We start from the raw sequence: 22,218 nt of genomic DNA on the forward strand, positions 1-22,218 counted from the left end.
TAAGAAGACTGAGCAGAACAGTAGAAAGCCTCAACGCTTTCCTTCCTCAAAACAAGGACAGCTGCTCTCGACACATCCATTGAACTCTGTCAGAGGTTCTAGCAACAGCAATTAGGTCAGAAAATAAAATAAAAGGCATTCAAAGCAAGAAGCAAGACCATCTCTATTTCTAAGTGGCAAGGTCCATAATTGAATGTCCTGAAGAGTCCACCAAAAGTATGTTTAAGTTTGCATAGTGCAAGTTCAAACTACAACTAAATTTCCTTAAGCAAAGAACAGTCTGAAAATGACATTGAGAAAATAATTCCATTTATATCATCAAAAAGAATAGGATACTGAAGAATAAATGGAATAATAATCAAACCCTGAGATTTGTGTAGTGAGACATGGCGAGATCATAAAATAGGGAGGTTTTTAAAAGTCCTGCCTTAAAGAAGGAGATCAAAGCCAGGGGAGGCTTTCAACTCCCCTCGAAGCAGCTGGAAACACAGGGGAGACCGGTGGGTCGGGTGCAGCCCCTCTGGACAGGGAGGCTAGCTGCAGAGGAAGCCCAGGATTTGGAGAACTGAGAGCATCATCCAGCATTCTGTCTTTGCCCAGCTGCAGGCTGAGTAAAGTCCTTGGAGAGTGGAGGGTCCAAGTGTGGCCCTCAGAGGCTTAGAGGCCCCTGAGAAGCCTCAGATCTGCGGCCCTGGTGGCTTCACCTCTGGGGCCCTGCGTTTGAGAACAGTCTTCAAGGCCTGTAGGATAGTGTCCTGGCTGTTACGTATGTTGTAGTCAGTGAGCTGAAGCAGACGGTCAAAATCTTCCTCCTTGTAGGTCATGTTGTACATCATGTAAGGGGAGGCTTCTCCTGTGAGATCCACCTGCCCACCCTTGAGCTCAGCAGGACTGCGCTGGACACCTGCCCAAGGGTGAGAGGAGCGTCAGGAGCAGAAGAAAACCTTCCACAAGCAGGCAGGATGAAGCCTCCCAGTCAGGCCCAGAGGAGGCTGAGCCCTGTGGAAGGGGTTCTTGCTTTTCCCTTCACCCCAAAATACAAATGTGGATGGTAAGAAATGATTTTGAGGTAAGAGGAGGCTGTCACCCTTACACTCCTACAGCATGACATGCCCCCCACAGTTGGGACAGCCCATGGGGCTGCGCCATGGCTTCTCAGGAAGCTAGAAGCTGCCACAGTGAGGAACAAGGTGATTGATGAATGGATTCTTAAGGCTCCTGGTGGGAACAAAGAGGAATAGCTAAGGGTAGAACTGGAAGGCCTGTACCTAAGGCCTGTCATCTGGCTACTCAGAAGGCTGAGGCAGGATTGTGAGTCCCAGGCCTGGTCTAACACTGAGAGCACAGACAGCCTGGGCAACTGTGGGTGGGGGGTGTGGTTCCTGAGCACTTGCTAGTATGTGGGAGGCCTTAGATTTAATACCCAGTATAAGAAAAGAAAAGGAAATGGGGCCTGGAAAGATAACAGATCAGTTAAAAGCACTGGCTGCTCTTCTAGAGGACCTGGGTTTGAGTTGCAGCACCCACAGGGCAGCTCACAACCATCTGTAACTTCAGTTCCAGAGGGTCCGGTGCCCTTTCTGGCCTCCTTGGGCACCAGAGCATGCAAGTGGCACACAGACGTACATGCAGGCAAAACACCCATATTTGGGAAAGAAAAGAAAGGAAGGAAAATAAAAGAAGAAAAGGTGGAGTCGGAAACCAAGAGTGATCGCACACACAAGTAATCTCAACACCCAGGAAGCTGAGGCAGGATCGCTGTGAAGTTGAGGCCGCTAGTGAGTACCACGTCGGCTGAGGCTCTCCAGAAAGGCCTTATATCAAAACGAACAACCAAAAAGGAGTAAAACTGGAAGGTTCGGAATTGTGGTGTCAGCTAGAAAACTGGGACCAACGCACGAAGGCAGGCATTAGACTTTCCTACCCAAAGAAGATAAAATTCTGACAAGTTCGTGGAAATGAGGCTAGGAAAGACTGTGATGAGGGCTTAGATTTAAGAGGCACTCGAAGAAAAGGCCCAGGTCCCTGAGAAGGGGTCCCAGGCCACAAGGGCAGGAAACCAGAGGGTTCAGGACAAAGTTCCAGGACAATGACAAGACCAGTAACAGAAAGATGTTACAAAGGTGTGGGCATCAACCACCTAGACCTGGGAGGCGCGGCTAGACGTGGGAGGCGTGGCCAGACCTGGGAGGCGTGGCCAAACCAGAGAGGCGTGGCTAGAAAGAGCCTGAAGACCCGCCAAAAGCCTTTCCTGGAGGACACGGGAAGGGAATGGTGACCTCACCAGGGGCTGAGTGGTCCCTGAAGGAGCCATTGACCAGCGGGAAGTGCAGCAGAACAGGTGCCTCAGGGCAGGAGGGATCTGAGAAAAGGTGGCATTCCTGGGGCTGGCGTTGGTCCTCGGGGCTGGGCTCCACGTGGGGGAAGGGCAGGCCCTGAGCTTTGCAGTATTTCTCAGATTGCTGCAGCCCCTAGAGGAGCAGAGGAAAGCAGAGAGGAAGCTGTGTCATCTCAGATCCATGCTGAGTCTGTTCCAACACCCACTTGCTCCCTCAGCATCAAGACAGCAGTCTGGCCCTGTCCCGAGTTACACAGGCCACGGAGGGAACCCAAGGATCCGGGTAGTTAGAAGTTATGGGTGGGAATGAACACCCAGCCGTCGTTCCCACCCACCCCGTACTGTCATTACACCTTCAGATGAGTCTTACACCAGGAGGGCTTCAGCCCCGGACTGTGCATGCTGGCATTACTGCCGCCCAGAGTCCCTAGAGAAAGTTGAGAGTTGGCTGTGGAGACGCTTGGGACCTCTTGCCAACTCTCTCCAGCTATTCTGTCCCAAAGAGGTTCCGTTCACCTGTCGTGGGATCCCAGAGCTCAGCCACCAGCACTGCCCTTCCCAACTGAGGACCCAGAGAGACCCCGTGGATTACAGCTTCCTCCCTCAGTCAGGGGAAGTGTGGGGCAGTGGCAGCGTGGCCCTGCTGCTCATCCATGGAGGTGGGTCTGGCCAGACAGAGGGGTTCCCACAGACTGACTAGGCACCTCAAAGGGCGAGAATTGGGAGTAGTTGAAGGAGAGTATGAGGTCCACTTGGCGCCCCGGGCGGACCATGGAGGGACAGCTGTTGTTGATGAAATAGGCAGCATCCACTAGGCAGAGCTGAGTGTCCTGTGGGGTCAGCTGATTGGGGGTGTCATCCAGGTGGCAATCTAATAGGAAAGGCAATGCTGATTATAAACAGACACCTTTACACAGGTAGCCCCAACACCCTCTGACCCCACTTCCCTCCACGTCCCCTTCTTATGCCTGGTGTCCCATCTGAATTCAGGTCCCCTAGACTTCACAATGGGACCTCCAGACCACACCCCGGAAGTGCATACACGCTCTCCCTGCAAACCTCTGTCAGCTAGCAGCCACAGCTCAACCCCAACCAGGAGCCTGGCCTTGTGGGGACACATGGTCCTTACCTGCCCAGGTGGAGAAGTCTTTCTGGTTACGGTAGTCCCGGTGCAGCTGGAGGCCATGGAGGAAGTTGGCACAGCGCTGGTGGAACGGCCGGCCATTCAGAAAGCCCTTAAATGCCTGGGCCAGGGCTGTTCCAGGCTGCAGCCATGAGGCCTCCACACAGCCCGCTGAGGCTGAGGGCTCCTCTGGATCAAGAGGAACAGACATTGCTTGTATGAGGGGCCCCCAAATGCCTTCCCATCCTCTCTTCCACCAGCCTCCAAAAGGGCGTGGCCTCATCCCTGTCTCCCATCTCCAACACCCCTCTCCTACCTGAGCTCTGGACATCCACAATGAAGTTCTTCCAGTCTTTCCCAGAGGTGACATCATACCAGATATCCATCAGGTTCACAGAGAAAATGTTGCTCCAGATACCTGAGGGCCAAATTCCCAAAACCAAACACAGTCCTTAGGTCCCTGAACCCTGTCTTTCCCACGCGGACACCAAGTGATCCCCACTCTTGGGTGCCAATGGGAAATGGGCCTGGGGAGAGAGCAGATCCCTCAGTGGGTCTTCTCCACTGCCCACCTGTCCCCCACCCAGGGGTTCTACCCAGTCCTGAGCGACAGGAGTCCTGAGCAGGAAGAGGCTTCCACTCACCTTCCAGAAAGCAGATCTGGGACTCTGGAAGCCTCTTCATCAGCCGCCCCATGAAGAACTCAGAACCAAAGAGTTCAGGAGGGACAAAGCCTCCATATTTCAGGAACCCAACTTCATAGGGAGAGAACTCCACCCATTCTAATGGGATGGGAAAGAGAGGTGAGGAGGGGGGGGGGCTCAACTCCCCGTTGAGGGCCAGTGACACGGCCCTGGCAGGCCTTTGGCTCCCCCATCTGCTACCAACCCTGCAGATTTGAGGAGAACAGACTCCTAGGAGAACATCCTTACTTACCCCTGTCCACATGTACAGACACCCCACCCCCAAGGACAGAGTGCTCCCTGGCTGGCTCCTGGGCTCATCAATGATAGTATCCCTCCAGAAGCTAGCCGTTGTGTGTGGGAGTCGTGCTATTTGGGTTCTCTGGGGACTCTTGGGGCATGGAGGAATAGATAGAGGATGGAATGGGCAGGATTTTACCCTTGAAGTGGAGGGTGTCCAGGTTGTTCTCTTTGACATTGAGGCTCAAGTAGAGGGGCAGAGGGTTCTGACCATGCTCCAGTGCAGCCCTCTGTCCTGACAGAGTCTGGTCTCTCACCTAGGGTTGAAAGTATGAGGACATGGGTGAGTAGGGGTGCCTTTCAGGCAGTAACTCCAACAGGGCCAGGGCAGGGTAGAGACACAGAGGATGGTGAGGAGGCTGCGCTCTGGGTTACAGGGGTTATGAGTGAGTATGTGTAACCAGTTCTGATCAGTTCCATATGCAGTCTACCATATCTCCAGAGAGGATCATTCTCAAAGACTATGATGTCAACAGCTCCTCCTCTCCTCCCCATTCTTCACACACACACACACACACACACACACACACACACACACACACACGTAGACATATATACACATACATAGACACAAACAGACACAGAGAGATAGATACATATACAGAGACACACAGACACACACATACATATATAGACACACACACAGACAGAGACACACACACATACACACACAGACAGAAACACACAGACACATACATATACACACATACATAGACACACAAACAGACACAGAGACACACAGACACACACATACATATATAGACACACACCCAGTGACACATACAGATACACAGACACAGAGACACACACACACACAGACACAGAGATTGCTACACACACAGAGACACACACATAGACACATACACAGACACACACACATATACACAAACACAGAGACACACACATAGACACACACACATATACACAAACACAGAGAGATACACACAGAGACACACACATAGACATACACATATACACACAAACACAGAGAGATATACACACAAAGACACACATACATACACACACACACACACCTTTCCAAGAAGCACACAGCAATCTTTTAGCCCACATTCTACGCCATGCCAAGGGATGCGATGTCCTTTTGAGGTTCACTTTACTGTGTTTCAAGTCTAAGCTTCTTCCACTGCTTCTCTAACATCCTTGCTCCATCATCTCCCTCAGCCTCACAGCAAGGTGGATGCCAGCCTGGGCTACATGAGACCGTCTCAGAAAGATTACTATAAATTATATACCTGAACTCATGCTGAAGTCATTATTAGAGGATCAAATGGCAATTAAATAAAAGTTTTCTTTATAGCTGGGATCAAACTGTGTTATTTTAGCACCTCATAAAATGTCCTGTAAATAAGCTCCTCCTTCTGTGTTAATTAGCTGTTGCCGCCAGACAGAAGTCAGTTAGTAAGAGCACAGCACATTCTAAGCAGAATCTGAACTTAAAGAACACACAGTACACATTAATACAATAAAAACATTTCAAGTAATTACTTGGGCCTGATGAATTCAAAGCCATTTCAATTAGAATCCCAATATTAATAGGGAAACACGACTAATTGATTCTATTATGGAGAGCAGAAGGCCAAGAGCAGCCAGAATAATTTGAAAGAAGAATCAAACAGATGCTCATTGGTCAGCAGAATTAGTACTGTGGAACAAGACCTTCTACACACAGCAGGGCCGGTGCCCTTAAGAACTCACGAGACTGACAGCATGCACAGGGCCTGAGCAGATGTGCGCCAGATGAGTCCCAGCACTGAGAGAGGTAGACACATGCCCCCATCGCTAACTTAGAAGCTCTCTCCAACTGACAGCCTCTTAGTTTTCTCCAACGGAATCTCATTGGAGATGAAATGAAAAGTCAGTTGTCTCCAACGATTCTCACTGGGAATACAATCTGCTCAAGGGCAGGCCCCAGGCCCAGCAGTAGACGGCCAACACAAAAAAGGAACTCAATGGCATCTTTGGAGGTTCTTTGTCTCATAAGATTTTGTCAGGACATTTCTTCTCCTTCTCCTCCTCCTTCTTCTTCTTCCTCCTCCTTCCTCCTCTCACTCCTTCATCTTACAGGTCCTTTGTGTGTATATTAGAGCTTCTGGTTTTGTGTTTTTATGGGATTCCTGTCTGTGAACATGTATGTCTCCGTGTCTATATGTGTTTCTTGTGGTTTTTATTGGCTCTTTTTCTTCTGTTTGTTTGGTTCTATTCAGATTTTTTTCTGTTCTCCCCCCCCCTTTTTCTAGATAGGGTTTATTTGTATAACAGCCCTGGATGTTCTGGAACACACTCTGATGACCAGGCTGGCCTTGAACTCAGAGGTATCTGTCTGCCTCTGCTGGGATTAAAGGCGTGCACCACCACCGCCCGGCTAACAAATGGGAGTCTAATAAATTAGCTTCTGTGTAGCAAAGGAAACAACCATCAGAGCAAAGAGACAGTCTACAACCAGCGGGAAAATGTCATCAGCGACCCACCTGACGAGATTAATATCTGGAATATATAAAGAGCTCAAAAAACTAAATACTCCAAACCCCAGAATCTAATCTACAGTTGGACAAATTCTCAAAAGAAGCACAAATGTCCAGTAAATATGTGATTCAGCATCCTTAGGCATAAAGGAAATACAAGTCAAAACTACATTGAGATGCCATCTTACCCAAGTCTCAGTGCTTATTATCAAGAAAAGGAACAGCAATAAATAAATGCTGAGGAAGATTTGAGGGAAAAGGCTCCTGGGAATGCAAATCAGAGCAGTCACTATGGACATGAGTATGGAGGTCCTAAGAAAAAACAAAAACAAAGGCAAGCAAACCAAAACACCAGCCTAAAAATAGAACTACCATACCTGGACCTCTTCTGGGCATCCGCCCAAAGGCTCTATGTCAGCACACTACAGCTGTGACACCATATTCATTTCGACAGTGTTTATGATAGCCAAGTTACAGAACCCAGCTTAGGTGTCCACCGTCAGATGAACGGGCACAGGAAATAGGGCATATACACAATGGAGTTCCTTCAGCCACAGAGAATAAAATGCATGCAACTACAGGTCACCGTGTCTAGCAAAACAAGCCAGCCTCAGAAAGCACATATTTTCTCTCAGGTGGAATCTAGATTTGTTTTTAAGAACATGAAAATAGAAGGGTGACTATCTGGGAAGAGGGTGAGGACCAGGAGGATGGGGAGTGGGGGAGACAATAGGGATATTAAAGAATGAATATACTAAGGCCATGATTACAGACAGAAATGTCATATGGAACCCATTATTCTATGTAACAAATCTACACCATTAAGAAATAAAATGATCTTACAAAGAAGAAACATCCTCAAAACTCAGATGTTTACTTGTAAGTAAAATGCCACCTGGGTGTTCTCCACACTTGTGGGAGGTGTTGGGTGCAGAAATGCCATCTTGAGCCTGGAGGGTGGTACGTCTGTGGCCGCTAGAGGAAGCGCTTTAGAAACAGTTCCAAATCTGCCAAGGACAGCCTCAGGTGCCATTCTTTGGGCCCAAGCCACCAGCAACCTTTTTAAAATTTTCTTTTTAAAGGGGTCTCTCACTGGCCTGGAACTTGTCAAGTACTAGGCTGGCCGGCCAGTGGGCCACAGGAACTCATTGTCTTCACCTCCCCAGCGCTGGGATTTACAAGCAGACAGCAGAATTGAACCCACGCCCTCGTGCTTACAAGCCTTTACCCACCAAACTATCCCCCAGGCCTTGTTTTACTTTTGAAAGTCTTTTCTCATCTCCCAGGTGTTGGATGCTTTTAAATCATTGTTGAGATGGTTATGTGAGGTAAAACAATCGCGGGATTGTAGTGGTGTCAGGTCCGGCAAATCCCTAAACTGCTGTAAGGGTCGCCACAGTCAAGTATTCATCTAACCAATTCTGTCATGACATTGCTGGGACATCAGGATGGACTTGTAACGGCTAACAGTGCTCAACTAACAACCTCTGGAGAACTCTCATTCTCCACAGATGAGGAGACTGAAGGGAAGAGAGAGGAACTATTGCCTAAGGCCACACCACTGGTAAAAATGCACTGGGGTTAGGACCCGAGGAATCTGGCTCCAAAGCCTATGCTTTGAACACCACTCTGATAGTGAAGAAAAATAACATCTCATACTGAATTATACATTAAATGCCATTCCAGTAATCAACTCAACCAACACAAAAGCCTTGCTTGCTTAACTGACTGAATTCCAGCTCTTGGGAGGTCCAGAAATTTCTATTACATAGCAATTAATGGAGGAACTTACTTAGAAAGGAAGCATTCTGCACTGGACAGACACTAACCCTCACATCCTTTTTGTGTATTTATTTGTTTGAGACAGAGTCCCCCAGGGTACCAGGCTTGCCTCACATTGATTGTGTAGCCTCTGCTGGCCCTGAACCCCTTTTCCCTGACCTCCCAAGTGCTGAGACCCAGTGCATTCTCGCAGAGCCTCTTCCACCCTCAAGAGATGCACTTGAAGGCATGACCATGCCATGCTGCTGCGCGGACAGCGTACCTGCCCATGCAGCTTGGACTCCAGCACCAGGCCCCACAGGTCCGCTATGGTGGTGGCGTGGCCCTGCTCTGCCCGATGTGTCAGTGCCTGGTGGTAGCTTGCCAATTGTTCCGGGACGAACCCCCTCCACAGGCTCTTAGCCACGTGCTCCCTGGCATGGCGGATGGGTCCATCGAGGTCCTTCTGTGACCACTCTGGGTCCTGGTACAGGTGGGCCATTGTCCTGGGGTCACAAGGAGAAAAAAGCTAGGGTCCAACACAGGCTCTGACATCCCACCCCCTGTCTAATCCCTAAAGGGGGGATTGTTGAGGCTCCCACTGCCTAGAAAGTCCATCTGGACACGTGCCTTGGGACTTCCTTCGGGTCCTGGGCTGTCCAGGATGGGTATGAAATGGGCCTTGTATAGGTTTGTTGTGGTTTGGGTTTTGTTTGCAGGGCTGAAGCCCGGCCTAGGGCCTCTTGTGTGCTCTCGGGAACTTCAACGGTGACCCCACTTCCAGCCCATCTGTAATTTAGTCTCTCAGTCACTACTTTAGAAAGTCGGCAGGAAACCAGTAAAAATGGCTTCAGTAATTTATGTTGTTGAACTCAGTAACAGCAATAGCCAGCTGTGGGCCTAGAAAGGAAACATCCTCTCCTTCCCTCTTCTTTCCTCTGAGGGAACGCCCACCCTGCCCCATGGGCCTGCTTCTTCTCAGAGCTGCCCCCTCCCATGCTGCTGTCTGCCTGTCTATAATTTGTCTTATGATCTCTCACCCCAAAACGACAGTCCCCCTCAGGGCTCCCCTTGAACTCCAAACCTGAAAACTTCCACCTATGTGTGGCTATTATATTCGACAGTACCAGTCCCTACCCCTACCCCCCCATGGGCCTGTCCTGAGGCCATTTAAGACTGTCCTTGTCAATAGCTGTCACTCAGACTTTCATCCTTCCTTTACTCCCTAATGTCGTGTGTCAAGGAGACTCGAATGAATGAATCTGTACTAGTGAAATGGTCCAGTGCATTGTAGTGGGGGCAGGCTGGAGAATGGGCATTGTTATCTTTGTGTAAAGAACATTCTTTCTTTGTATTTCTCTTTTTCCTTTTCTGCCCCCTTATTGTTTAGACAAGATCTCAGCTGGAACTCACGCCAATCCTCCTGCCTCAGTCTTCCGAGTGCTAGGATTACAGGCATGGTTACCATGCCCAGCTTAGTATAAAAGAATTTTTTTTTTACCTTAATTCCTTACCTGTACTATATAAGCAAGAAGGGAAGCTCCCTGAGAAAGTGGTGTAAGCCCCAAGCATCAACTTGAGGCCAGCTGGTGGCCCTGGTGTGTGTGTGTCCACCTTAGGCCACTGCCTGCATGGGCTGCCTCTTGTCAACCTATGAGTGTGTCTCTTATTACACAGGTTTGGGAGATGAACCAACAGAGAGCCAGAGAAATTGTTCACGGTCACCCGAGCCTGCAAATAGCCTGCCAAAAGCAAATCCAGCCTCCTCTGGGCCCTCTCCTTCCTGTCCCTAGTACCTAGGAAAAGTCCTCTGGCCTCACTGTGGTCCTGGCGGGACTTCCGGTTAAGTCTGTTTCTTCCTCGTGAGAAACTGTCAGGTTACACTGCTCTATCCACACGGGATCCCCATACAAAGGCCCCTTGGCCTCCACTCTGCCCTACTGTGGGCTCCGATCATCGCCGCTGTTCCAGTCTCTGTGACCCTTACCACGTAGAGCCTGAGACGCCACTGAAATAGGTCACACAGTCCAGGAGGCCCAACTTCTGAAGCGCCAATAGGTGGCCATAGAGTGAGATCATAGCCCGGACACCTCCTCCTTCAGCCATGATGCCCACAACAGGGACCTGGACCACACAGAGATGATGCAGACCAGCTCAACAAGAAGGGAATGAGCCGTCCTCTGCCTCACTCAGGGACCCAGCCTGTTTCCTGCCTCCAGGCAGCGGCCTTGCAGTTAGAGCCTGAGGGAGTTAGAGGTTTGAGGGACAGCCCTCAGCCCAGAGCCCCCACAGAGAACAGGAACCCCGCCCTCCCCAACAGTCAAACTCCATTCTTTGGAGGCCGAGAGGGCACAGGTCAGCACCAAATTTCTAGACCCACATCCCTGCTGCACCCCCAAACCTCATCTTCCTTCAAGTCTTGGTCCAGCTGCAGGGCCTGTTTCAGGGCGGCAGCTACCACCTGCTTCCTCCTGCCCAGGAAGGCCTGCTCCTCGGGACAGAGTCCATAGCCCAGCCGCACAGCCAGCTCCTTAGGGCTGAGATGGTGGAGAGTCCCAGGGTTAGGAGAAAACTGCATGGCTCACTCCTTGGGTGACCGAGCCCATGGCGAGCTTCTGAAAAAAATCTCCCTCTCTACCTGCAGGAAGCATCCATTGCACAGCACCACCCCGCCCCTTGTCCCCACAGAGGCCGGCATCCTTACCAGTAGTCTGTCTTAAGCTGAAGCTTCACTTCTGGGCCCTGAAATCAAAGCAAGAGACTCTGTTCAGAATATCCTAGACCCTACGGGAGACAGGTCTCTCTGGGGTGAGTGAGCACCTCCATTCCGTCCCTACTGGCACCTTCCCTCCAGCCGAGGCCTACTCACATTAGTAGCAGGAATGTCTACAGTCACCTCCTTCCCTGTGGTCAAGGACTTCAGGGGTACATTGAGGGGTACAGCTGAGGTGTGGGAGGTCCAGCCATTGTTTCCAGAGCTCTGAAGGGAAGCATTCATCCATTCATTAATTCATTCAACAAATTCTAAATGTCTAACCTGCAAACAGGACAGCCCTTCCCTGATAATACAAAACAAATTATAATTACAAACAATGATGGCTGAGACTACTTGCAAAGACACTGTTCTCACGAAATCGCACGTGTCAATTTGTGAAGAAATGGGCCATGCCTGGGAGTGGTGACGCACGCCTTTAATCCCAGCGCTTGGGAGGCAGAGGCAGGCGGATCTCTGAGTTTGAGGCCAGCCTGGTCTACAGAGTCAGTTCCAAACCAGCCATGCTACTAGAAGTAAGACTCTGTCTAAAAATAGTTTTCAAAGAAAAGAAATGGGTAATGAGCTGATGTCAGTAATGAACTGATGTCAGTACATCATAGTGTGATAAGGTAGGATATTGTCAACAAAGCAGGGTATGGGGATCTGTCTGTGATGGTCATGGAGGCCATCTCTGAAGAGGTCTTGTTTGAGCTAAGATGGGGAGGAGGAGAAGCCGGGGACGGAAGAGGACGAGGAGGTATTGGAGGGAGCCAGAAGACCCAATAAGCAGTTGACATGTTTGAAATGCAAAAGGAGAGAAGGATGGAAGGAGCATCAAGAAGGACCTTGAGCAAAAGGAGACAGTGGGGGGTGGGCAAGGCCAGGCTGCACAGGCTGACTGCGTGGCCACAGACAGGTTTCATTCCACCAACACAGCCCTCTGATGGGGAAGTCGTCAGAGCACTAAAGGATTGACACCATGTAGCTGTCCTCCAAGCCCCTGGTGATGTTCCCGGTCTTCTGGGGATGGGGCCTAACTGAGAGAGGCTGGCAAGAACATGAAAGGCCTGGCTTCCCTAGGGGAAAGGGCAGGGAGCTAGTTAAAGGCCAAGGCTGATGGGAGAGCTGGAGAGCAGAGACTCACCCTCAGGCACCCATTCAGTGCTGTATCTTGGCCCCTCATGTAGTGGAAGCTGAAGGCAGAGGCTGTGTCCAGGGCAAATGTCTGTGTGTCCTCATATGACCCCTTCAGCACAAGCTCCAGCTCTAGTTTGTCCTGACCTAGGGAAGAGATGGAATAGGTGAGAAGAAGGGGAAAAAGAGCCCAGAACTCCTCCATCTTGGACCTCGGATTCTAGCGATGGTGCTTATTTGTAGAGGTGGAGGCTGGACCACAGTAGGCCCGACTCTAAAGAGGGTCTGCCCCAGCCTGCTGCGTGTCACAGCCCCATGGGACCCCCACCTGTGGAGAGACGCCCCCTTACCCTGCAGGTTTCCCCGCAGCCTATGTGCCCGTGGTCGAGGCAGAGTTCAGAAGTCCTCACCTGCTGCTGTGGTGGTGCTCCCAGCTCTGTCCAGACAGACATCCAGGCGTGACAGTTCTCGGGCCTGGGACAGACCACATCATAGGCAAGGGATCCACAGGGTAAGCTGAGGTCCCCGCTACCTCACCTCTGGGTCCCACTGAGCCTCAACCAAACCCACCGCACACAGAACAAGGGGTTCTGAATGGACTGCACAGGAAACCCTTCACCCATCTCTGACCTGCTGCAAATGGCTATTGCCTGCTGCCCATGTGGAGCATCTGTACAGCCCATCTCCACCCCATCCTCTTAGCTCTACTGAGTGTACGGAAGCTGCTGTCCATGTGGAGCATCTGTACGGCCCATCTCCACCCCATCCTCTTAGCCTTACTGGGCCTACGGAAGCTCTGAAAGGCCCAGCTCTCAGGCTCAGGTCTCTCTCTGTTGTCTCCAGTCTTCATCTTACAGACCCCCAAGCACCATGCGGGAACCCCAGGTCCACAGGCTGGAGGTGTCAGAGCCACAGTGACCAAAACATCTCCTGATTATCCTCAGCTCCACTGACTTGCCTTTAGTACCCTCCCCGAGGAGCTGGGTGCCTGATGCTGCTGTAGCCAGCCCTTTGGACATAACGGCTGACTCTACCCCACTGCTCACCCCCACAACTCAGAGGAGGCACAGCTTCTGTGGGAGTTACGTTACCGTAAGAGATACTTTGTTTTCTCTTTGACACAAAGTCTCAATATGCAGCCCTGGCAGGACTGGAACTCACTATATAGCCCAGGCTAGCCTCACATTCATGGCCTCCTGCTTCTGCTTCTCAGGTGCTGGGATTACAGACATGTGCCATGGTGCCAGGCTACACTACGAATTCCTTTTAAAGGTAAACTAGCCATCAGACTGGCACTCGCAAGCCCTGAGGGTGAGTGCTCCTGAGGTGCGTTCCAGGAGACAGCTCCAGGTTTTATTTACCTGATGCCTCTTATGAGTCCCACACCCAGTGGGCAGCTTCCCATGCAGCGCTTGCCACCTTGTGGCCATGACTACCCACTGCAGTTTCATGGGCTCTCCAGGAGGAGCTAAGAGGCAGGCAAGCACATCACGCCAGAAACTCCCTCCAAACCTCAGTGACCTCAATATTAATGAATGAAGATGGGCCTGGCACGCAGGACTCACTATGACTTTAAGCAAGTTAATCCCTAAGGACTCTGTGCTCATTACACATAACTAAGCATCATCAGAAAGCACCTAAATATTCTCAACAGTCCCTCAGCTATCCAGTCAGAAGGCAGAACCTTCTCAGCACAGCCGCCTGCCCTCTTTCCACGTGCCTCTCAGCTCTAGACCCCTGTAAAGCCCTCAGCTTCAGGTTACCCCCTGGCTGGGGGTCTGGGGTACTTGGACCACAAAGCCCTACCCCTGTATTATCCCTTTCCTCCACATCCCAGAATCCTAACCCCAATTTCCCCTCCTCTGAATCTCCTCCGCCGAGTCACAGGAAGGTCGTTACCACAAGAACATTGTTGGTGATGAGGTTTTCTGGAGGGTCCAACCTGGAAAAGTCAAAGCATCCACTCTGGACTCACAGAGGCAAGAGCGTTCTCATTCACTCATCTTCTCCCTGCTCACTCCCATCCACAGGGCATCTCCCTGGGTGACTCAAGACGAGGGGAGACGCCACTAGGGAGGGCAAGACGAAAGGAGAGCCCGGGGCAGGGGCAATGCCAGCCATCCTCCTCCTCGACCCCAAGAGGAGACCCAGACCTCCTGGCAGGGGAGGGGAGGGGAAGGAGGGTGACTCAGCAGGACAGACGGACAAGGAATCTGGGTCAGGACCAGCTTCCTGAGTAGAGCCTGTGTCTCCAGCCACGCCCTGGGCTGTTCATTCTTACTCACGTTTTTTCCATCAGGAACTCCACATCTAACTCTTCTGGTCCCTGTGACCAAAGAGGGTGATCAAGTCATCAACATTTACAGTTGACCCTGTTCTCTCAAAAGCATTATCCCGCCATCTCCAGCAGTCTCTGAGGAAGATGTGCTATTATGATTATTTCCAATACGAAATTGAGGAAGTAGAGGTCTAGGGCAAGATAAGCTACTTGCTACTAAAATACCTGAAGCTGGTAGGTCTGCAGAGGACAGACCTTCCTCCCTTCTGGGTCCCTAAACCCTGATGGGGCTGAAGGCAAAAGACAAGCTCAGCCAGAGGTGACCTAAGGATATCCAGGCCGGATTTCTTCTCCCTGTTGAGGAGGTCCCCAGGCCCGGAATTCTACCCTCCTCTCCCCAAGCAGGCAGCAGGAAGCCAAGCCAGACTTTAGTGGGGCAGGCTGGTCTGAATCCCTTGTGCAGGCGTGACGGGCCTACACTGCCCCCTCGTGGTTGTGCTGAGTAGTGTTTTGAGGGCATCGGGTAAGGCTGGAGGGCATCGGGTAAGGCTAGACCAGCCTGTTTCCTGTGAATGAGTGCAGCTAACAGCATCCTGGCAGCCAGGAGGAGCTGAGCAATTCCTCAGCCTGGAGCCTTCTCACCCACCTGAGGATTCAGGCGGAAGGTTTTCTGGATCAGTTGGCCAGGGGAGATTTCTGAGACATCATAGGAAACTTTGAAGCAGATGCCATCTTTCATAATTAAGTTTTCATCACAGATACTCAGTTCTAGAGTGTTCTAAGGACCAGGAACATAACATAGTATCGATTCAGTGCAACAATAGCTCACATACAAATGTAAAACAAGTATAAGGAAATCCAGAAAAGACCTTAGTTCCTACTCACCTTTTTAAATCATTGGATATTTTATTTAATATCCGTACAAAAATATAAGGTGCCCCCATTCCAGTATCTCCTTCACCCCCAATTCCTGCCATCTTCAGGTTTCCCCATGTTCTCTCTGTCTCTCTCTCTGATTTATTACCTACTGAGTCCACTAAGTGCTGCCTGTATTGACAAAGTGTGGGACCACCTACCGGATGGTAACTTCTCAGGGTCCACATCCCCAAAGACAATGGACTCTTCTCCATCAACATAGCCGCCAACTGCCAATAGTTCCTCGGATAGGGTGGGACTTCATGAGACCCTCCCCCATCCATCCTGGGACTTAGAAGTTTTGTTTTACCAAGAATAAAAACAGACTGGGGCCCGGCAGTGGTTGCACACGCCTTTAATCCCAGCACTCGGGAGGCAAAGACAGCTGGATCTCTCTGAGTTCGAGGCCAGCCTAGGCTACAGAGTGAGATACAGGACAGGCTCCGAAGCTACACAGAGAAACTCTGTCTCTGCCAGACCTTGGGAGGTTGCTGCAGGAGGACCATGAATTTGAGGTCAGTCTGAATGAACTATACAATGATTGTCTGTCTCTAGTATGTATGTATGCATGCATGCATGCATGTATGTATGCATGTATGTACCTTGAAGAATTTTCTTCCTAGGTAGGGCATGGTGGATCATGTCTGTGATCTAGCATCCAGGAGGCAAAGTTGCTGTAAATTTATTTATTATTACTGTAAGTTTAAGGCCAGCCTGGCTACATAGTGAGATCTAAACCATTCAAACCTATGGGGGAAAAAAAGCTTGTCTTAAAAAAGCAAAAACAAGCTGGGCGGTGGTGGCACACGCCTTTAATCCCAGCACTCGGGAGGCAGAGGCAGGTGGATTTCTGTGAGTTCAAGGCCAGCCTGGGCTACAGAGTGAGTTCCAGGAAAGGCACAAAGCTACACAGAGAAACCCTGTCTCAAAAAAACCAAAACAAAAAAAAAGCAAAAACAAAAAACTAAGCTGGGTACAGTTGCATACCCCTTTAATTCAACCACTCTGGAGGCAGAGTCAGGTGGATTTCTGTGAGTTCAAGGCCAGCATGGTCTACATAGTGAGTTCTAGGCAGCCAGTGCTACATAGCAAGACCCTATCTGAAGAAAGAAAACAAGAAAAAAAATATTTTTAAATGTCTTTGGGGGCAGGCAGGATGGCTCAGTGGGTAAAGGCACCTCCTGGCAAACCTGACATGCGGGACCCACATGGTGGAGGGAGAGACAGACTCCCAAAAGTTGTCCTCTGGCCTCCACACGTGTGCTGTGGTACACACAGGCACACATACACAGCATAAACAAATGTAGTTTAAATTTGGGGAAGGTTTTCAACCAGTCTGCTTTGCCAGTTCCCTAACACACCCGAAGGCGAGTACCAAGCACTGTATGACGGTTCCCTGCACAATTCCCCTTTAGCCCCACTAAAAAGGAATGCTTTCTAGTCCCACATCATAGACGGGGTTAGGGAGAAGCGGCAGCTGACCACACGTCAGCCCCACACATTCCGTCACACATTCTCTCGCTCACAGCACATAGAGTCTGGGGCGCGAACACACACACCCCTCCCCCGAGTTCTGTGAACACTAGAGCAACCCTGCTTGATCCCAAGGTCCTCCCATGGAGGGAAGCAGCAAGGCCTGTCTACAAGTGAGGGGCTAGCGCTACCCCGATCTTTACCTTGACCTGACTCTGGATGAGGACACTGAAGGTCTCATTCCACACGGGGTGACTGGAGTTGGTGACAGTTTTGGTCTTGAATTTCACCCCAGGGGCTGTTGGCAGTAGCAGCGTCACATACGGATCCGCCTCGCTCACTGACAGAGCCAAGGAACCGACCGTCAGATGAGAGAGAACTACACATCTTTCCAGGGGGGTTGCACAGGTTTCTATGGCAACCTCAGCATCCACTGAGGGCAGCCAGGCCCCACCCCAAAGAATGACTGGTCCTTTCCCTTGGGATCCGGTCCCTACCCACAGATAGACGTCACTCACACAGGTCAGCCCTGGGCAGACTCCGAGCCTCCACGACCTTCACAGTGAGCCGCCAGAAGACAGAGGCCTCCTCCTGCAAAGAGACCCCAAGCCCCTGAGTTCTCCAACAGTCTCTCAAACCTGGAGATGCTGCACTGACCTTGACCCCACTCATCAATCTAGTACATGGTGATACTGCCAGGACCAGGCTTTTGGGAACACCTCTAGAGACCAAATAGCCTTTGTCTACCACTGTCCTTGGTGTTATGATTCGGGCCTTTGGCAATCATGGAATGGCAGATCACTGGGGAGTGTGTGTGGGGTGGGAGTGTGGGTGGGGTGGGGTGGGGGGTAGTGCTGGTCATCTCCGCTTCAGGGACAAAATGCCAAGTATAGCAGATAAAACTGGGAACAAGGCGTGACCAGTGACCTCACTGGTCAGGGGGAGATGGTCACAGTCAGACCTTCCAGAGAGGGCTTGTCCTTTGCTGAAGCAGTCCACACCCCATCCCTTGGTGCCTTTCCTATGTCTCAAGGTGGGCTGAGCCGAGGGAACCCAGTGGCCCACGGTATCCACAAGTTCTCAAATGTGAATGGCTGTCCTCTAAGCCAAGCAGCCACCATCTTGGGGAGTTCAGCTTTGCCCCTTGCCAAAGGATTATTACAGATGACCTTATCGACTGTTTACACCCCTCAGGGGAGGAGGGACACGAGACCCTCACCGGAGTACCCAGAGGCTCCCTTCTACCTGTTGTGGGCAACTCCGCCTTAGTGGCCCGTGGCCTCCGTGCTCGCGTTTATGTAGGCAGAGAGGAGACCAGGGAAGGGCGGTCCATCTGTGTAACGAGGAGAAAGCCATCGTCCCTGCTGGGCTAAAGATTTTCCGATGTTTCGGGGGAGGAGCACTTACACTCCTGTCGTTAACCCTTCACCTGTGCCCTGGTCGTGCCTCAGTTAGTTGTTGAGAGCTTGGGAAGAGGGGTAGCTCTTATTTATGTCTTCCCCTAGGAAGGAATTTTATCAATCCTGGTTCAGTCATCTGTAATTCATTGGCCATGAATTAGGCAACTCCAAGAAGATGACGTCAGCACAGAGAGTGGTGGGTGAAGGGTCATTGTGGATTAAGATGCTCATGAATCGCTGGGCGGTGGTGGCGCACGCCTTTAATCCCAGCACTCGGGAGGCAGAGCCAGGCGGATCTCTGTGAGTTCGAGGCCAGCCTGGGCTACCAAGTGAGCTCCAGGAAAGGCGCAAAGCTACACAGGGAAACCCTGTCTCAAAAAAAAACCAAAAAAAAAAAAAAAAAAAAAAAAAAGATGCTCATGAATCAAGTGAGACCTCAGATAAGCCCAAGAGAAAGCCAGTGAGTGGGTAGCAGCAGAGCAATCAGAGGGCAGCGATGCCCAGCTGCCTGAGTCATGGCGGAGCCCCATGCCAGCTGAAATCCTTAGCACTCCTGGGACCCAGGGGACTCCCTGTTTTCTTCAGTTTGGGTTTGGTGGCCCAGCTTTTTCTAGGTGACCTACAAAGACAAGCCCCATAGTCTGAGGTGAGTCACACGGGTCTGGCAGGATTCTGGGCCAGGAAGGTCATTGGCCTTGCATCGTCTTGGCAGAGAGCTTGCCAGCAGGACGGCATTTGTGGGTGCTTGGTTCCATCAGGAAGTGTCCACACGGGCAGGACCCTAAGGACGGGTCTGTAGGAAGGGCATTATGTGCATAGGCAATGTGCAGTAGCAGCTCCCAGCTAGGAAAGGACCAAGTGGGGCCATTAATGGCAGGAACCCGCCCCCCCCTCTCCAAGGGGCACCACTTACATGGAGGCACATGACCCAGTAGCCCTGGGAAGAATCATTAAAGTGCCTCAAGATAAGAAAACCCCAGACTGGGACTTCTGCCACCAGATTGGACCCACACTGACACTGAATAAGAAAGAGCTCCTGGGACCCTCCTCTCCTCCCTCCCGTCTGCTCTCATCCAAGGCAGCCAGAAGCTGCGCGGTCATCGGTGGGTACCGTAAGCAGAGACAGGTATTGTGAAACCCAAGGTGGTCCCCTGTTGGGCCTCTATCATTGCTCCACAGCCGGGGTGGTCGAGGTACCTGTGCCCCTGGGACAGATCTGGTTTTGCACAGAGGCTTCCCTCTAGAGTCTGAGGGAACCCAAAGCACTTCCCCACAGAGAACCGCCAAGGGTGAGGAACCAAAGCAGGATGGCTCAGCAGGGGGCCTGTGCCAGCACCTTCCCCTCCAAGGCTGTGTGTGGAATTTTCCTGTCGCCCACCCTCCCTGTTCTCTCTCTCTCTCTCTCTCTCTCTCTCTCTCTCTCTCTCTCTCTCTCTCTCTCTCTCACACACACACACACACACACACACACACACACACACACACGAGAGAGAGAGAGAGAGAGAGAGAGAAGAGAGAGAGAGAGAGAGAGAGAGAGAGAGAGAAAACCTCTCTGAGACAGAGGACCAGCACAGGCATCAGGCCTTGCTAACCTGCTTCTCTGGCCAGGCTAAGACCACACAAGCCCATAGCCTGTGGACTGCTTTAAAACAACCTGAGAAGGGGCTGGGGAGGTGGAGGTAGGTAAAATACCTCCTGCTCAAACACGAACACCTGAGTTTGGCTTCCCTAGCCCAACGTAAAAGCCAGACGTGGTAGTGTGAGTCTCTAACCCCAGCACGTGAGAGGACGAATCCCCCCACCCTTTCCCCTGTGGTTGTGGTGGGGCCCTGGGGGGGGAGGGGTGAACTGGGGAAGGAGAGGCAGATGCTGTGGCCAGAGCTCCCTGCCCAGTTCCTCCGAGTCACACAGAAACTTCCCATAGTGTGAGACCACAACAACAGAACAAGCCTCTGATGCCCAACCAGCTCTGACAACCTCTCTCCTGCCACCAGGAAAGCTCCCGTGCCCAGTCAGTGGCAAAGAAGACCGGAAGCAGGCACCGGAGCTCACCTGTTTCGGGAGACACTTTGCCAGCTAGGAGGGCAGGACCTATTAGTCAATCATATTAGTCAAAAGCTCCCGATCCTGGAAACACCAGTTTCCAGCAAGGCGCTTCCCGGATATGGGGCAGACTCAGGCTCCCAAATCGCTTTGTTTACTCCTGCGGCTGAATCCAGAGTAGGCAAGAGGAGGAAGGAGAAGTGGCCTCCCCCAGGGAAATCAGCTGGAACCTAAGGTATTTCACCAACCATTGTGAAATGTGGGGCTCCTAAGAGGAGGGAGTGATGGAGACAGGACCAGGCAGCCCCTCCACTACCCTGACACATCAGGATGTTTCCACTGACGGCTGACTTGGGGATGAGTCCTCTCAAAATCAGGCTAGGACAACACATATTGCCTTTCAGCAGAAGCATCCCTCTCCACCTCCCCCAGGACTCCCTGGCGTCCATCCTGGAGTGCCCAAGTCTTTTCCAGGACCTGCTTGTCCCACGTCTCTTAGGCTGCGTCTCAGGACCCCAGCAAGAGACCCATCAAGGTCTGCAAATGAAGCAAAGGACCTTGGGGAGCCACCTCGGACACTTCCTGGGCACCAGGGGCAAACAGAGGGGCTATTCCTGTTGGCCTTGGTCCCTAGTACAGGATGAGAATTCTGGGCTTAGAGGAGGAGCGAACAGTTTGTGGGACCCTTGGCCTAGGTGCAGCCCCATAATTCTTGGGACCAGAAAATAATTGGCATGAGGATTTAAGATATTGAGGCCCACAGGGCTCCAGCTGGTTCCAGGAAGTCCATCGGCCTATGGTGGTGAGTAGAGTGGACTATGGGCCTGGTGGGTGTCCTCAGGGAGAGAGCAGAAGTGGCGGCCCTGAGGGAGCACTCCTGAGGGAGCACCCCTGAGGAGGAGGCTGTCTGCATATCACGGTGGTGAGCAGGAGCTGTCTCATGGTCCTCAGGTCCCCACTTCTGTGGGTGCTGCTTACCCCCTACCCACTCCATACGCCCAAACACCACCTCCCTCTCCCTCAGCCCACATGGAGACAAATGCCACCCTCCTTTCAGGTACAGCAAGCTTGTTGACCCCAGGCTCTCCCTGATTGTCGGCCACTGGCTTGGCACTGTTACCTGGTGAGGATGGCCAGGTAGTCTCTCAGGTGACAGGCTCTCCATACCAACCCTTCTATTTCGACTTCACATCCAAGCTCGGCCAAGATGCCAGCTCTCTGGCTGGATGCGGTAACTGTCCCGATGGAACGGAGCCATCCGAGGTTCTCTGCCCATCCTGGAGGAATTGTGGCTCTATAAACAGGTAACCCCGCCCCCAGGTCACCACCACACAGTACTTCTCATCTTCCTCAAAAGGCTGGCCTAACCAGCAGCTCCAGAAACCTCTGGCAGAACACCAGGCCTCATGGGTGGAGCATCCTTCCTAGAGCTGAAGTGTCAGGAAAGAGGTACCAAGGGCAGCCAGGAAGGACAGACAGTGGGCAGAAGCTGGTCCCCCTGAGGCAGGGGACAGTGCTGAGAAAATCTTTGT

The 22,218-nt window shown here is 51.5% G+C and overlaps 1 protein-coding gene across 2 annotated transcripts; it reads right to left on the reverse strand.

Moving 5' to 3' along the window:
• Window positions 1-287: 287 nt before the first annotated feature.
• On the reverse strand, window positions 288-21,943 carry Pla2g4d (phospholipase A2 group IVD). Of its 2 annotated transcripts, XM_076570427.1 has the most exons (20): window positions 21,807-21,943; window positions 17,762-17,834; window positions 17,447-17,583; window positions 15,502-15,633; window positions 14,863-14,903; window positions 14,477-14,519; window positions 12,988-13,051; window positions 12,588-12,724; window positions 11,558-11,668; window positions 11,393-11,430; window positions 11,090-11,225; window positions 10,676-10,812; window positions 8,972-9,194; window positions 4,584-4,701; window positions 4,106-4,243; window positions 3,778-3,879; window positions 3,468-3,650; window positions 3,043-3,209; window positions 2,285-2,471; window positions 288-904 (listed from the first exon to the last, which is right to left on the reverse strand). In XM_076570427.1, exons 1-20 carry the CDS (start codon window positions 21,849-21,851, stop codon window positions 678-680), a joined length of 2,439 nt encoding a protein of 812 aa, XP_076426542.1. In that variant the 5' UTR covers window positions 21,852-21,943; the 3' UTR covers window positions 288-677. The 2 variants fall into 2 exon arrangements, with proteins under 2 accessions (XP_076426542.1, XP_076426541.1); XM_076570426.1 differs by lacking the exon at window positions 21,807-21,943 and having other exon boundaries at window positions 17,762-17,993.
• Window positions 21,944-22,218: the final 275 nt, after the last annotated feature.

Source organism: Peromyscus maniculatus, chromosome 4, assembly GCF_049852395.1.
Source record: "Peromyscus maniculatus bairdii isolate BWxNUB_F1_BW_parent chromosome 4, HU_Pman_BW_mat_3.1, whole genome shotgun sequence".
Lineage (NCBI taxonomy): Eukaryota > Metazoa > Chordata > Mammalia > Rodentia > Cricetidae > Peromyscus > Peromyscus maniculatus.

Bases quoted from the DNA above. Each gene is read 5' to 3' on its own strand.
- Pla2g4d (XM_076570426.1), bottom strand. From the start codon at position 17,915: ATGAGTGGGGTCAAGGTCAGTGCAGCATCTCCAGGTTTGAGAGACTGT. The intron at 14,520-14,862 runs GTGAGTAAGAAT...TGACTTTTCCAG, and splicing joins GAGTTCCTGATGGAAAAAAC to GTTGGACCCTCCAGAAAACC. The intron at 3,210-3,467 runs GTAAGGACCATG...CTTTCCTATTAG, and splicing joins AGACTTCTCCACCTGGGCAG to ATTGCCACCTGGATGACACC.